Source organism: Melospiza melodia, chromosome 25, assembly GCF_035770615.1.
Source record: "Melospiza melodia melodia isolate bMelMel2 chromosome 25, bMelMel2.pri, whole genome shotgun sequence".
Classification (NCBI taxonomy): Eukaryota; Metazoa; Chordata; class Aves; order Passeriformes; family Passerellidae; genus Melospiza; species Melospiza melodia.
Window position 1 is genome coordinate 8,924,489 of NC_086218.1, and position 17,050 is coordinate 8,941,538.

General features: G+C 49.9%; 2 protein-coding genes across 6 annotated transcripts in view; one reads left to right on the plus strand and one right to left on the minus strand.

The window, feature by feature from the left end:
* Nucleotides 1–3,536: 3,536 nt before the first annotated feature.
* Nucleotides 3,537–10,533, plus strand: HAPLN2 (hyaluronan and proteoglycan link protein 2). Its single transcript, XM_063176346.1, has 6 exons — nt 3,537–3,884; nt 4,069–4,182; nt 5,487–5,837; nt 7,162–7,278; nt 7,900–8,085; nt 9,969–10,533. Exons 2-6 carry the CDS (start codon nt 4,095–4,097, stop codon nt 10,250–10,252), a joined length of 1,026 nt encoding a protein of 341 aa, XP_063032416.1. The 5' UTR covers nt 3,537–3,884; nt 4,069–4,094; the 3' UTR covers nt 10,253–10,533.
* Nucleotides 10,534–15,246: 4,713 nt separating this feature from the next.
* BCAN (brevican) overlaps nt 15,247–17,050 on the minus strand; it is a 41,249-nt gene continuing 39,445 nt past the window's right edge. For all 5 annotated transcript variants that reach the window (XM_063176613.1, XM_063176616.1, XM_063176612.1 and 2 more), the window contains one exon: nt 15,247–15,718. In XM_063176613.1, the coding sequence (XP_063032683.1) occupies nt 15,693–15,718 (26 nt within the window). In that variant the 3' untranslated portion in view covers nt 15,247–15,692. The remainder of the gene's footprint in view (nt 15,719–17,050) is intronic.

Consider the following 17,050-nt stretch of genomic DNA (forward strand, 5'->3'; position numbering starts at 1 on the left):
TACTTTCCAATACCTATCACCTATGTTAGACAGTGAGCTTCTACTCTAAACCAATCTAAAAGTGCCACCATCACAGCAGAAGATGAAGAAGAAGGAGAAAGGCTGGGCACACCCAGATTCCTCCATCTTGTTCCCTGAACCCCCATTCTAAAAACCCCAAAAAATCTATTTTCCACTCTGTGATGAATTCACTGTCATTCTGCTTTAACTGTCGTGGCTTGTAATTCTTCATACAAGGTTGGTAATTGGTTTTTCCAAGGGCTAAATCAGAGGCACAGGGGTCTGGGGCTCTGTGCCAAGGGCTCTGAGCCCCCTGACAGGGGTTTGAGCCATCCAGGGCAGCCAGAAGAATTTCCTGGGTTCCCACAGGCGGGAGATATGGGGGGGGGGATGGATGAGATTTCTGCCTCTGCATTGCAGAAACACGGTGGGGTTGGGGCACTGGGTCAGGCAGTGGAGGTGGAGGGTGATGCACAAGGGGCTGACCTGCTGTGGAGGTGCTGTCAGCAAAGCTTGGCTCCAATTCCCTGGCCAGAAGGAAAAATGAGTGTTCAAGGGGCTTTGGGGGTGAGGTTTCCTGTGGGGTCGAGAGGAGAGAAGGAAAATCTGAGTTTTTAAGAACGAGGAGCAGAGTCAGAGGCTCGTGATGGAGCCCAGCCAGGAGCTGGTGGAGCTGAGCACCAGGGGCTCCTTGGCTTTTCTCTGGCTGCCTCTGCTGCTGCAGAGCTGTTTGTAGAGTGGGTGCAGATCCCAAAAAGGGAGAAAAAGATGCAAGGAGCAGAGAAATGACTCGGGAAGTCACTTGGGTGACTCCTTCCCACAGCGCTGGGCCAAACTCTGAACTCAGATAAGCAGTGGTGGGCTGGGGTCAAACCCTGATGCTAACGGGGTGGGAAAGGGGGATGAGTCACTCACGGGAGCCCCTGCAAGTGTTCTGCCTCGGGCTGAGGTTTGCTGAGGGCTGGGGGCTGTAACTGGTGCCTTCACTTGGGAAAAATGTGAGAAACAGCTCGTCTGTGATAGCACAGAGCTGGGAATCAGCATCCTGCAGCCAAGAAATCCAGAGCTGCTGCTGGGGGATGTGAAAAACACCAATCGCTTGTTTTTAAAATTGTAAAAGTTTAATAGTAATAAAATGGTTATGAAAATAGTAATGCAATTAGAGTAATAATAATTTGGACAAACTGAATTAGGACAATATGAGACAATAGAGACAAAGAGTTATGGACATCCGGGTACCTTTTTCTGGGCAGCACCTGCCCAAAAAAGGACCCACGTTAACAAAGGATTAACCCTTATAAACAACAGCCTGTTGCATATTCATACACTTCATACATGATGCATAAATTCCATTCAAACACAGGATTCTGTCTGGTCATCATCAACTTCTTCCTCTGAATCCTGACAGCGCCTTTGAGGCGGGAAGAAGTTAATTTCTTGTGATAAGAGGGCAATAAATTCTCTTTCTCTGAAAGATTGAGATGTCCTGTGGCTGCTATCTCACTGCAAGTCCTTTCTTTAAAAAAAAGTATCCTACATAGCATCGTTTCTATTTTAACATTTTGTTATAACCTAAAACTACTTAAGAGAATTAATACAGCATTACTTTCTAACACAACACATACCATATTCATTTGAATATTTGCGAAAAGCCAGTCATAAAATACATGCATTTTTCACAGGGGAGAACAGGATGTGCTTCTGCAGCCGTGGGCACAGGAAGGGTGAGGGAGGGAGATGACAGACTCCCTGAAGAGCCTCGGACCCAGCCCATATCCCTGGGGAGATGCAGGGAGGAGTTTGCAGTGCTGCTGCTCCAGTTTAGCCTCCCTCAGCCCGGCAGAGCAAAGCTACGGGCACCTTCTGCTCATCACAGCGATGATCACAAAGTTCTGAGCATTCTGAGCTGGAAGAAGCGTTGGGGAAGATGGAACAGGAAAGCCTCAAAAATGTGATTGTCTGGCAAAAGATTTTGAGAACATAGAAACTATAAGTGAGATTGAAATGAAAGGAAGCTTTGAGATCCCTCAGTTACTGAACAACTGGAAAACAATGGCATGGCCAGCTGAAGGTGATCCCCTTTTGATGGAACAACACCCTCTGCTTGCAGACAGCTCCAAGGCTCAGAGCAGACCCTGCCAGCTTGGCAGAAGGGGTCCAAAGAGGAGTTTTTAGGGTTTAAAATGTAACACAGTGTGGTAATGTAATGATTCTTATAGGCTGTATGGAAATGCTGTAGGATTTGTATATTGTACTAGATTGGTTAGTGACAATTACAATATTCAACACAGAAGAAGATTTATTGTGTTGTAACAGAAACCTCACCCTCTTAGGCTTTTAAGCTCTTACCCTTTTTACTCTCTTACCCATTTTACTCCTTTGCTCTCTCACCCTCTCAACCCTCTCTACCCCTCTCTTCTCTCAGGCCTGCTCCGAGCTGTGGTTGCAGCTCCCAGCAGGGCCCTGCACCCAGGCCCTGTGCAATAAACCCCAAATCCCAGCAGGGCCCTGCACCCAGGCCCTGTGCAATAAACCCCAAATCCCAGCAGGGCCCTGCACCCAGGCCCTTTGCAATAAACCCCAAATCCCAGCAGGGCCCTGCACCCAGGCCCTGTGCAATAAACCCCAAATTCCAGGACCTGGCTTCAGAGATCTCTCGTCTCCATCCATCCTGACCATCCCACCCCCTGACACTCCTACAAAGAAGCTTCCAGTTCAACCTGCTGCCACCAAAATTGATGCCCCTCCTTGAAAAGAGGCTGGGGGGACTGGGGAGGACGAGGGCACCCCGATGCCTTTCTTCCTTGTGGGGCTGTTTGCTGTGCTGTGTGTGCCATGGCCAGGCCAGGCTGTTGGGGACAGTCACTGCTTGTCCTGTGCCTCCTTTGAGAAAAGCTTCCTCCATCCTTGGAGATGGACCCTGGGGGAAGAAGGAGTTGTGGCAGCCCAGAACACAGCACCATTGTGTGCCTGTGCTCTGCTCCTGGCCAGAGGGGGTGATGGGGAAGCCTCTCTGATGCCTTTTTGGAGGGCAGGATAAATCCAGAGGGACTCGAGTGGTGGGGCAGCCCCCTTGCACAACCCTCCAGAGCCTCAAGGGGTGGGAACACCATCGCTCCATCAGGGATGGGGAGAGGGGAATTAAATTAAATTAATTAAATTAACCATTGCCCTGCTGTCTCTGGGCTCACAGAGCCCATCCCAGCACAAGGGGGGACTTTGCCAGCCCAAGAGGTTTTTCCTGAATTCCCAAAGGGAACATCATCCCTCCACCAGGGAGAGGGAGAGGGGAATTAAATTAACCCTTGCCCTGCTGACTGTGGGCTCAGAGAGCTCCATCCCAGCACAAGGTGGGGGTTTGCCAGCCCAAGAGGCTGCTGGAGGCCGATGCAGAACTGAAGTCGTTCACCCTGAATTCCGAGTCGTTTTCCCTGAATTCCCAAAGCTGTGCCCTGCAGATAAAGGGATGTTTGTTACCCGGGCACACTGTGTTTTGCCGAGCAGAACAATAAAGAGAAAGACACTCACAATGGGAAATTGTGCTTCCTCCTCCCCGTGCGCTCCTCGGGGAGGTGTTGGAGAGGGGACAAAATAAAAGAGAAGAAAGCAGGAAGAGACGGTGACAGGGCAGGGCACCATGGGAGCGGGCATCAAGGGCCAGGGGGGTGCCAGGGCACTGCCCGCCCCAGCACGGTGACAGGGGAGGGCTGGCTGGGAGCACCTGCTCGCCACCTCCCGTGTGTCCCCGTGTCACCTCTGTCTCCGTGGGACCCCCAGCCCCACCATGGGGTGTTGGTGACAGAGGAGGGCAGCAGCAGGAGCTGCTCGTGGGCACGGGGCATTGGATGGGCACAGCGGATCCCCCAAGGACCTGGCTGGGCACGGTAAGAGAGCGGGGCAGTGCCAGCAAGGAGGGTTGGCACGGGCTGTGGGGTCCTGCAATCCATGTCCTCTCTGCACAGCAAATGCCACAGAGACCCCCCCCCCAGAGCAGGGTGAGACCCTCCGGGCCCCCCCAAAGCTGGGATGTGTCCCTCTGCATGTCCCTGACCCCTGTGTTCCCCCCAGGCTCTGTCCTGCCCCCGGCTCTGAGGATGCACAGGCTGCTCCTGCTCGGCTGCCTCTGGCTCCTGGCAGCACCCCCAGGCTCCAGCATCTTCCAGAGGCCAACGGGGACCCCAGGTAGGGAGCGGGAACTGGGGGGCAGGATGGCGGGCCCTATAGGGTGCAGGGAGTGGGGGACAGGATGTGGGGCCCTATAGGGAGCAGGGACTGGGGGGCAGGATGTGGGACCCTATATATAAAAATATATATATACATTTATATATATACATATGGATGTGGAACCCTGTAGGGTGCAGGGCCTGGGGGGCAGGATCTGGGGCCCTATATATATATATATATGGATGTGAAGCTCTGTGAGGTGCAGGGCCTGGGGGGCAGGATGTAGAGCCCCTGTAGGGAGCAGGGTCTGGGGGGCAGGATCTGGAGCCCTGTGGAGTGCAGAGCCTAGGGGGCAGGATGTGGGGCCCTATATATATGTATATATATGGATATATATGTATATATAGGGATATATATGGATATATATGGATATGGAGCCCCTATAGGGTGCAGGCCCTGGGGGGCAGGATGTGGAGCCTTATAGGGTGGGTATCCTGGGGGGCAGGATGTGGAGCCCTATATATATGGATATATATGGATGTGGAACCCTATAGCGAGCAGGGAATGGGGGACAGGATGTGGGGCCCTATATATATATATATATATATATATATATATATATATATATATATATATATATATATATATATATATATATATATATATGGATGTGGAGTCCTGTACATGTGTATATATATATGGATGTGGAGCCCTGTAGGGTGCAGGGCCTGGGGGCCAGGATGTGGAGCCCTATATAAATGTATATATATATGTATATTTATTGATATATATATATATATATATATGGATGTGGAGCCCTTGTAGAGTGCAGGGCCTGCAGGGAGGACTGGGCACTGCTGTTTGGACTCAGTGCTGGAGAGGGGAGGTGATTTTGGATGAGTCCAGCCCGGGCAGGAGCTGAGCTGTGCCTCCTGAAGGTGCAGGAGAGGTGCAGAGGAGCCAGGATGGATGATAGAAACCATCAGATGCTGCTGAGAGTTGATGCAGAGGGGCCGGGATGGATGATAGAGACCATCAGACACTGCAGAGGGTTGATGCAGAGGGGCCAGGATGGGTGATAGAAACCATCAGACACTGCTGAGGGTTGATGCAGAGGAGCCAGGATGGGTGATAGAAACCATCAGACACTGCTGAGGGTTGATGCAGAGGGGCCAGGATGGATGATAGAAACCATCAGACACTGCTGAGGGTTGATGCAGAGGGGCCAGGATGGATGATAGAAACCACCAGATGTTGGTGAGGGCTGAGGCTGCTCAGGGGGTGTCAGAGGAGTGGTGCTGAGCCCGCCTGGGGGGCTGCAGCCCCCCTGCACCTGCAGTACCTGCTGGAGCCCCTGCACCCCACGGTGCACACGCAGCGCGGCGCCACGGCCACCCTGCCCTGCGTGCTGCGCGCCCTGCCTCGCAACTACCGCGTCAAGTGGAGCAAGGTGGAGCCGGCCAACTACGGGGAGAACATCATCATCATCACCAACGGGCTGTTCCACAAGAACTACGGGCCCCTGAGCCCGCGGGTGCGCCTGCGGCACAGCCACCGCTACGACGCCTCGCTCACCATCAGCGACGTGGCGCTGGAGGACGAGGGGCGCTACCGCTGCCAGCTGGTCAACGGGCTGGAGGATGAGAGCATCTCGCTCACGCTGCACCTCGAGGGTGAGATTGGAATCATCTCTGGGAGATGAGAGCTGCTAATGCTGCCAGCTCACCAATGGGCTGGAGGATGAGAGCATCTCGCTCACACTGCACCTCGAGGGTGAGATTGGGGTACAGCCCTGGGGGATGAGGGCGTCTCACTCACACTGCACCTTGAGGGTGAGCTTGGGGTGCATTATAACAGTCTGAGGTTTTGTGCTTCCATTGGTGTCTCTTGTAAACAAAGTCCCCCGACAAAGGCAGGAATGATGCGCCTGACTCGATCTTATCAGAAGGCTAATTGATTACTTTATTATACTATATTATATTAAAGAATACTATACTATACTAAAGAATACAGAAAAGATGCTACTGAATGCTAAAAAGATAATGAAAACTCATTACTCTTTCCAACAGAGTCCCAACACAGCTTGGCTGTAATTGGCCAATGAGTCAAAACAACTCACACTGGAGTCCAATAAAAAAATCACCTGTGGGTAAACAATCTCCTAACACATTCCAGACAAGCACAACACAGGAGAAGGAAATGAGATAAGAATTGTTTTCCTTTTCTCTGAGGCTTCTCTTGCTGCTTTTCAGCTTCCCAGGAGAAAAACCCTGGGCGAAGGAATTTTTTCAGAGAATGTGAATGTCACAGATGTCCCAGATAGAGGAGTACCACTCAGCACAACCTGCCCAGGTCCCTCAGGCAGGCTCCCAGCCGCAGGCAATCTTAGCAAGCGGCTCAGCTCTTAAGCGAGATCAGCTCTTTGGTGAATTCAGCTCTTTAGTGATTTCAGCTCTTTGCTTGCTAAGTGCCTCTGCAGATGCAGGGATGAGAGAGGAGAAGTGTTGTGTGAGGTTCCATAGTGTCTTAATTAGCAGCTTCTGTGAAGGGTGACAGTGACAGCTCTTGTCCTGAACCCACATACCCTATATAAAGCCCTAGTTCTGCCTGAACTGGGCAGAAATTGGGTTTTATATAGGGTATGTGGGTTTTGGGAAATAGTCCAAGAGTAAGGGTCGAGGTGAATGTCACCTGTGGTCTTAGAGAGAGATAATGAGGGTCTGAAGGCAGAAAAGAGGTCTCTTGGTCCAGTCATCATGACTAGGCATTTCTTATCTTCTTATCAATTGACATTGCAGGCCCTGTGGCTGCTACAGTCCATCCCTGGGGGATGTGGCAGGAAGGGGATGCTCAGCTGGAATGTGCCTGTGGCTCTGTGCCTCCACCCCCATTGCATCCCCATTCCCCAGCCTTAATTTCAGCACTGAATCCCCAGGGGTGTTGAGTCAAAGCCTCCTTGGGCAGAGCAATGCCCTCACCCCATCTCTGTCCCCCCAGGTGTTGTCTTCCCTTACCAGCCCAGCAACGGGCGCTACAAATTCAACTACCACGAAGCCAAGCGAGCCTGCGAGCAGCAGGACTCCCGCCTCGCCACCTACCAGCAGCTCTACAAAGGTGAAGCATCCAAAAAACCTCCTTTTCAGCCCAAACCCATGCCTGTCTGGGGATGGGGAGGGGGGAAACGCCAGTGTTATGGATATGAACGAGGTGAAACTTTCTCTGGAGAAAGAGGTTCTTGTTTATTAAAATGGCTGCAAGGAATGGAGTACCCAGGATAAGCCTGAGGGCCCAAACAGCCAAAAACAGAACAGTGCGCTACCCCCAAGTGCACTGGGTTGTCCCCACAAAACAAGTTTCCAAAAAGAACCTAGACCCAATTAACTCCCCCATTTATAGCCACCTTTGAGTCCAGGATTGGTCCATTTTGGATCTGCATGGTGATTGATCGATTTCCAGGCTTCTCATTGGTCTTTAACACCATTCATTCTGGACCAACTGTTTCTGCAGGGCTTCAAATGATTGCTCAGATCTTCCATCCAATCCCTCTTCAACCTTGCCTTGCTCTGCCAGACTGCCCTTCCACCAAACCCTGGACCCTTCTCCTAGAACATTCTAAAAACCTCCCCTCTTAACATAATACAATTAATATAACATAATTAATACAATATAATTGAACTATAATTTAACATAACTTTTACCTACAACACCATGACTGAGCTGCCTCTCTCCCCACAGCCTGGACAGAGGGGCTGGACTGGTGCAACGCTGGCTGGATCCTGGATGGGACCGTGCACTACCCCATCATCAACTCGCGGGAGCCGTGCGGCGGCCGCCTCCTCCTGCCCGGAGTGCGCTCCTACGGCGCCAGGGACAAGCAGAAGGACAGATTCGATGCTTTCTGCTTCACCTCTGCCCTTCAAGGTAGTGCTGCGTTCCCCTGTGCTGCTCACAACGCCCCCGAGACCTGCTGCCCACCCGGATCTGCAGCAGGTTGTTTCGTGTATTTGCGGGGTACGCAGATGTCTTGGTTTGGAAAGAGAGGAGTCCGCTAAGGAAGGCAGGAGGCTCCCATGAAATGGAGAATGTAAACACTCCCCACCCCTCCGAATTGCTATAAATTTTAAATTAAGGGGCTCTCGGGCAAAAATATGGGAGCAGGAAATAACAGTTCTTTAATAGGGAAGGGAAATATAAGAAGATAAAATAAACAATGCAGTTCACTAGAACAACACTGACAGAGTCAGAACCCAACCTGACACTCTGTGGGTCAGGGTGTTGGTGGCAGTCCCATTGGAATTGTGGCTGCAGCCCTCCTGAAGTGTCAGGTGTGGCTCTGTTGGAGCAAGGGGGATCTGTAGAGAAGGATGTATTCTTCCTCTGAAGATCCAGTGGAGGAAGAGGCAGCTGCTGTTCCTCTGGCGAATCCTGTGGAGAAAGCCGTGCTGGTGTCTCAAAACTCTGGATTATATCTGGGTAGCAATGCTTGGCTCCTCCCTCTGGATGGAGCATTTCCCAATGGGATGCTGTAGTTCTTATCAGCCATGCAGTGACATTCAACATGCTGTTATCAGCAATGTCCCCTCCCGAGGGAGGTGTGAATGTGGTCACACAAAGAGAGAGATAAAGCAAACTGCCCACTTGACAAAGATAATCTGCCATGCAGATGGTAATGGAAAACATCTTGCATTGCAATCTGGAACACCAGATGAAGGAAGGAGTGATGAATCTTACTCCATGTTCTTAGGAGGCTGATTTATTATTTTATGATGTATATTATATTAAACAACGCTATACTAAAACTATGTTAAAGAATACAGACAGAAGGCTAAAAGATACTAATGAAAAATTCGTGACTCTTTCCAGAGCCTTGACACAGCTTGGCTGTGATTGGTCATTGAGTCAAAAACAATTCACATGAAACCAATGAAACAACCGCCTGTTGGTAAACAATGTCCAAAGCAGCAAAACACAGGAGAAGCAAATCAGATTGTTTTCATTCCTCTTTGAGGCTTCTCAGCCTCCCAGGAGAAAAATCCTGGGCAAGGGGATTTTTCAGCAAATATGACAGTGACAGTTGTTTGCAGGAAGGTTGCTCACCTGCCGTGTCCCCTCTTATATTGGAATATTACCAATATAGCCAGATGGGACGTGCCTGAGCTTGTCTGGCCCTTGATGCTGAACAAAATAGTGGCAACTGTGGTGTTTCACCCCAGAGACACTTTTTGCTGGCTGGGTGTGTGGTGTTTCACCCCACATACACTTTTGGGTGGCTGGATGTTGCAGTTGGGTGCATGGAGACAAATCCAGGCCTGCAGGAGCTCTGGTGATGATGGGATGGATCTTCCCCCATAACAGGGTCTCTTCCTTGGGTTTATCTCTGCTGGACAAGCTTTAAGGTGATGGTGAAGGAAAGGAGTTGGTTCTGATGGAGGGTTTGGATCCAGAGCTTTATTCTGGCCCGCAGGCCTCTCAGTGCAGCACCAGCTCCAACAGAACTCCCTGAGCCCGTGGTTGCTGCTCCTTTGAACCCCGGGGAGAGGGGCAGGGAAGGGGTAGGGAGCCACCAACCAGGGACAGGAGGGGAGGGACAAAGGGACAAAGGACACCTGGATGGCCCAGTGCCCCCCCAGGGGTTTGAATGTGCCAATCACTCGATTCCTTCTGGAATTCCAGGACTGGCAGACAGTGCTGGGAGGGAAAAGGAGAGGTGACTGACACACCTGGGAGGGAATTATCAGGGGAGGGACCTGAATTTCTGAGCTAAACCCTGAAATCACAACAGCAACACCCTCTCCATCCCCCAGGCCAAGTCTACTTCATCCGGGGCCACCTGAACTTCAAGGAGGCGGCGCAGGCGTGCCGAAACCAGGGTGCCGCCCTGGCCAAGGTGGGCCAGCTCTACTCAGCCTGGAAGTTCTCCCAGCTGGATCGCTGTGACGGGGGCTGGCTGGCGGACGGCAGCGTGCGCTACCCCATCACCACGCCCCGGCAGCGCTGCGGAGGGCTGCCCGAGCCCGGCGTGCGCAGCTTCGGCTTCCCCAGCAAGGAGATGAGGACCTACGGCTCCTACTGCTTCGTGGGCAAGTGAGGACACGTGGCCGAGAAGATGGGACACCGCTGGTGTGTGGTGTTTGTTGGAGGACACACAGGACAGCGCTGGTGTGGCGGTGTTTGAGCATGGGACAGTGCTGGTGTGGTGGGGTTTGTCTGAGGACACAGGGGACAGCCCATGTGTGGTGGTGTTTGAGGGTCCCCAGGATAAGGGAAGACATGAGAACACCATGTTTGAGAAGGCTGATTTATTATTTTATTGTATGTATTATATTAAAGGAAAATTAAATACTAAAACTGTACTAAAAAGAAGAGAAAGGAGGACCTACGGCTTCTACTGCTTTGTGGGCAAGTGAAGACACGGGGCTGAGCACCTGGGACAGCGGTGGTGTGGTGGTGTTCATTTGGGGACACAGGGCACAGTGCTGGTGTGGTGGTGTTTGAGGGTCCCCAGAACAAGGGGGAAACATGAGAACACCATGTTTCACAAGGCTGATTTATTATTTTGTGATGTACATTATATTAAAATGATACACTAAAACTATACTAAAGAAAGAGAAAGGAGGATCTACATCTCCTACTGCTTCATGGGCAAGTGAGGACACAGGACTGGGCAGCTGGGGCACCAAACCAGGGGTGGTTTGGTGGCATTTGAGGACAAAGAGGACAGCGCTGGTGTGGTGGTGTTTGAGGGTCCCCAGGACGAGATAACAACATTGTGGCTTCATGTTTCAGAAGGCTGATGTATTATTTTATGATGTATATATTATATTAAAAGAAAATGATATACTAAAGAAAGAGAAAGGAGGACCTAGGGCTCCTGCTGCTTCGTGGGCAAGTGAGGGCACGGGGCTGAGCACAGGGGACAGCCCATGTGTGATGGTGTTTGAGGGTCCCCAGGACAAGGGAAGACATGAGAACACCTTGACTCCATGTTTCAGAAAGCTGATTTATTATTTTATTTTAAATATATTATATTAAAGGAAAATGCTATACTAAAACTATACTAAAGAAAGAGAAAGGAAATATCAGAAAGCTAGCAAGGAATGAATAATAAAATCTTGTGACTGACCAGAGAGTCCTTCCCCAGCAAGGAGATGAGGACCTACAGCTCCTACTGCTTCATGGGCAAGTGAAGACACGGGGCTGAGCAGCTGGGACAGCGGTGGTGTGATGGTGTTCATTTGGGGACACAGGGCACAGTGCTGGTGCGGTGGTGTTTGAGGGTCCCCAGAACAAGGGAAGACATGAGAACACCATGTTTCACAAGGCTGATTTATTATTTTGTGATGTATATTATATTAAAATGATACACTAAAACTATACTAAAGAAAGAGAAAGGAGGATCTACGTCTCCTTCTGCTTCATGGGCAAGTGAGGACACAGGACTGGGCAGCTGGGGCACCAAACCAGGGGTGGGCTGGGCACCAAACCAGGGGTGGTTTGGTGGCATTTGAGGACAAAGAGGACAGCGCTGGTGTGGTGGTGTTTGAGGGTCCCCAGGACGAGGGAAGAGATAACAACGTTGTGACTCCATGTTTCAGAAGGCTGATGTATTATTTTATGATGTATATATTATATTAAAAAAATTATATACTAAAGAAAGAGAAAGGAGGACTTATGGCTCCTGCTGCTTCGTGGGCAAGTGAGGGCACGGGGCTGAGCACAGGGGACAGCCCATGTGTGATGGTGTTTGAGGGTCCCCAGGACAAGGGAAGACATGAGAACACCTTGACTCCATGTTTCAGAAAGCTGATTTATTATTTTATTTTAAATATATTATATTAAAGGAAAATGCTATACTAAAACTATACTAAAGAAAGAGAAAGGAAATATCAGAAAGCTAGCAAGGAATGAATAATAAAATCTTGTGACTGACCAGAGAGTCCTTCCCCAGCAAGGAGATGAGGACCTACAGCTCCTACTGCTTCATGGGCAAGTGAAGACACGGGGCTGAGCAGCTGGGACAGCGGTGGTGTGGTGGTGTTCATTTGGGGACACAGGGCACAGTGCTGGTGTGGTGGTGTTTGAGGGTCCCCAGAACAAGGGAAGACATGAGAACACCATGTTTCACAAGGCTGATTTATTATTTTGTGATGTATATTATATTAAAATGATACACTAAAACTATACTAAAGAAAGAGAAAGGAGGATCTACGTCTCCTACTGCTTCATGGGCAAGTGAGGACACAGGACTGGGCAGCTGGGGCACCAAACCAGGGGTGGTTTGGTGGCATTTGAGGACAAAGAGGACAGCACTGGTGTGGTGGTGTTTGAGGGTCCCCAGGACGAGGGAAGAGATAACAACGTTGTGACTCCATGTTTCAGAAGGCTGATGTATTATTTTATGATGTATATATTATATTAAAAGAAAATGATATACTAAAGAAAGAGAAAGGAGGACTTACGGCTCCTGCTGCTTCGTGGGCAAGTGAGGGCACGGGGCTGAGCACAGGGGACAGCCCATGTGTGATGGTGTTTGAGGGTCCCCAGGATGAGGGGAGAGATGAGAACACCTTGACTCCATGTTTCAGAAAGCTGATTTATTATTTTATGATTTATATTATATTAAAGGAAAATTATGCACTAAAACTATGCTAAAGAAAGAGAAAGGAGGACCTATGGCTTCTACTGCTTTGTGGGCAAGTGAAGACACGGGGTTGAGCAACTGGGACAGTGCTGGTGTGGTGGGGTTTGAGGGTCTCCAAGATGAGGGAAGAGATGAGAACACCATGTTTCAGAAGGCTGATTTATTATTTTATGGTGTCTATTATATTAAAGGAAAATTATATGCTAAAGCTATACTAGAGAAAGAGAAAGGAGGACCTAGGGCTCCTACTGCTTCATGGGCAAGTGAGGACATGGGGCTGAGCACAGGGGACAGTGGTGGTGTGGTGGGGTTTGAGGGTCCCCAGGACAAGGGCAGAGATAAGAACACCTTGACTCCATGTTTCAGAAGGCTGATTTTTTATTTATGGCATATAAATTTTATATTAAAAGAAAATGCTATACTAAAACTATACTAAAGAAAGTGAAAGGAGATATCAGAAAGCTAGAAAGGAATAAATAAGAAAATCTTGTGACTGACCAGAGAGTCCAACACAGCTGGACCATGACTGGTCATCAAGTAAAAACAATCCACATGAGACCAAAGATGCACCTGTTGGTGAACCATCTCCAGACCACATTCCACAGCCATCAGTTATTGTTTGCCTTTCTTTTCTGAGGTTTCTCAGCTTCTCAGGAGAAAAATCCTACTGAAAGGATTTTCATAAAATATGTGAGTGACAGTGGTGGGTCACCAGAGCTCATCACCTGGGCAGAGAGCTGGAGGTGAGGAAGGAGGGGTGATCTTCTCCCAGAAGGTTTGGGTGGTTTGTGCATCCTCTGGTAGGGCTGAGTGTGGGTTCTTGGTGCATCCCCTGATGGAAAGGGTGCCCATGTCCCACCCCAGCAGGCTTGTGGGGTGTTTGGGACTCCCTGTGGGGTGTTTGGGACGTGTTATGTGTTTGGGATTCCCTGTGGAGTGTTTGAGACAACTTGTGGGGTGTTTAGGACAACTTGTGGGGTATTTGGGACACATTATGGGGTGTTCCGGACTCCCTGTGGGGTATTTGGGACTCTCTGTGGGGTGTTTGGGACATGTTGTGGGGTGTTTGGGACACATGGGGTGTTTGGGACACATGGGGTGTTTGGGACTCCTCATGGGATGTTTGGGACATGTTGTGGGGTGTTTGGGACACCTTGTAGAGTGTTTGGGGTGTTTGGGATTCCCTGTGGGATGTTTGGGACACATTTGTGGGGTATTTGGGACTCTCTGTGGGGTGTTTGGGACATGTTGTGGGGTGTTTGGGACTCCTCATGGGGTGTTTGGGACACATTATGGGGTGTTTGGGACGTGTTATTTGTTTGGGATTCCCTGTGGAGTGTTTGAGATGACTTGTGGGGTGTTTAGGACAACTTGTGGGGTGTTTGGGACACATTATGGGGTGTTTGGGACTCTTTGTGGGGTGCTTGGGACACGTTGGGTGTTTGGGACTCCCTGTGGGGTGTTTGGGACTCTTTGGAACACCTTGTGGGGTGTTTGGGGACTACTTGTGGGGTGCTTGGAACACATTGTGAGGTGTTTAGGACATGTTATGGAGTGTTTGGGACTCCCTGTGGGGCGTTTGGGACATGTTACGGGGTGTTTGGAACACCTTGTGAGGCTTTTGGGACACTTTATGGGGTGTTTAGAACACGTTGTGGGGTGTTTGCAACATCCTGTGGGGTGTTTGGGATGTTCGGGGCACCTTGTGGGTGTTTGGGGACTACTTGTGGGGTGTTTGGGACACCTTTTTTGGGGTGTTTTGGACTCCTTGTGGGGTGTTTGGGACTCCCCACAGGAGTGGTGGTGTCTCCATTTCTATGGCTCCTGAGGGTGTCTCTGTGCCCAGCTCTGCTGGGATGTGAGAGCACTTTGGGGTGGTTTCCCCCTGGTTTTGTGGCTCCCGGGGTGTCTCTGGGATTTGGGGTCACTTTGGGTAGTTTCTCCCTGTTTCTGTGACTCCTGGGGATGTCTCTGGGATTTGGGGAATTTTGGGGTGGTTTATCCCTGTTTCTGTGACTCCTGGGCGTGTCTCTGGGATGTGGAGGCATTTTGGGGTGGTTTCCCCCTGTTTCTGTGGCTCCTGGGGTGTCTCTGGGATTTGGGGGCATTTTGGGGTGGTTTGTCGCTGTTTTCGGTGGCTCCTCTGGTGTTTCTGTGCCCAACCGTGGCACTTTGTGTGGTGTCTGTGGCTCCTGGGGGTGTTTCTGGGATTTGGGGGCATTTTGGGGTGGTTTATCCCTGTTTTTGTGACTCCTGGGGGTGTCTCTGGGATTTGGAGGCATTTTGGGGTGGTTTCTCCCTGTTTTTGTGGCTCCTGGAGTGTCTCTGTGCCCAGGCTCTCCCCTGCTGCCACCCTCCTTGCTTTGGGGCTGTGCAGTGCCACCCACCACTGTGCCAGTCCCGCCCGCCCCCCCAAATAACCAGCTCACCACTCTGTGCCATCTGTTTACTGGTTTTAATGCCCACAGCAGCACAGGGAGGGGGTTTGGGCAGCAGGTCCCCGCTCCAAGCCTGCTGCAGCAGCTTCTGCCTCTCCAGGGAGGTGCAGGAGCCCCCCCAGACCCCTCTGGGTGGGTGCTGAGCTGCAGCAGAGCCCGGGTGTCCCCATGCCAACCCCCAGCTGCATGGGAGGGTGATGCTGGCGCGTTTCTGCCCGTGGTGTCTCCTCTGGATTTCAGCTCTGCTGTGACTTTGAGGACAAAATTCCTGTGCTGCATTTTGGGGCTCTGGGGGCTCCCTTCAATGGGCTCTTTTAATTTTTTTTTAGGATATTTTTGTACAGATATAAAACAAACAAAGGGGGCAGACACCCAACAGCGAGGTTTCACTCCATCGAGGTCTCCCAGTGCTGTCGCCATCCACACCAGTCCAGGCACTGGGGACCCCCTCACTTGTTGGGGGGCTCAGCCACACCTGGGGGGACACAGAAGTGCCAGATGAAGGGAAAGCACCACCAAAGGGGTGTCAGAACCCAGCACATCCCTCTGGGTGTCCAGAGTTGTCAAAGACCCCGTCAGGGGGCTCGGACACCCTGATGTAGTATATGATAGAGAAAATTCATGCTATTAATGTATAAAATATTGTAAGATCCAAACTATGTCTTTTGGCCACCCTGGTCAGGAGCAGTGTCTTATTCATATTCATCTAGTTCCAAGACTATGTTGAGATAACTTTGGGGTTTTTAACGTAACAATGGAAACTTCCAGGTGATAATCACCTGCTTCCCTGGGTGCCAGGACCACTCAAGAGTGATTTTCACCTCGAAGATTGCATCTCCCACGATGGTTGATGGACCACCCTGTTACATGTGAATACTGACTGCCCTTGGCTGTGGTGGTTTTTGACGATCAAAATTCAATCTCACTGACAAATTAATAAATCATTGCTAAATTTTCTTATAAGTTGGCTCTCGATTTGATCATTTATAACACTGGCATGCTGCCCAGAACGCCTGGGGATTTGATTTTGACCCTTGGAGCAAGTTACCAGCTATGTAGGAGGACCTGAGAGTCACACAGGTTTGAATGGAGTAATAACAAAATGATCACAGGGTGAAAAAGTAGATTTTAGGATTTTTGGTTATGGGGACAAGATGGAGGAATCTGGGCGTGTCTAGCCTTTCTTTCTTCTTCTTCTTGTTCTCCATTTTCTGCTGTGATGTTGACACTGAGGGATTGGTTTAGAGTAGAAGTGCACTGTCTAACAGAGGCAATGGGTATTGGGAAGTAATTATAAATATGTTATATTTAGAGTACAAGCTCACTGTCTAACACAGGTGATGGGTATTGGGAATTAAGTGTAAATATGTTATATTTGGAATAGAAGCTCACTGTCTAACACAGGTGATGGGTATTGGGAATTAAGTGTAAATATGTTATATTTAGAATAGAAGTTCACTGTCTAACATACTAACAAAGGTGATGGGTATTGGTAACTAAATGTAAATATATCATACGTAGTTTGCAGTATAAAAGGACAACACAGAGAGTGCCTGTGGCTGCCTTGCTGAGCAGACTGTGGGAATCCACAAAATCAGAGTGTTTTGGGAAAGCTGCAAAAGGCAGGCCTCAGATACAGCAGAACTGTGAGTAGAGCCAAGCAGCAGCCATGAGATAGGTCAGCAGAAAAATTGTTTAAACTGTAGAAAAAGCAAGAACAAATAGAACAATGGCCTGTGTATTAACGCTTGTCTGAATAGCTCTCTAAGCTGCAGAAAGTTTATCTAGCAAGATATTAGGAAGGTTA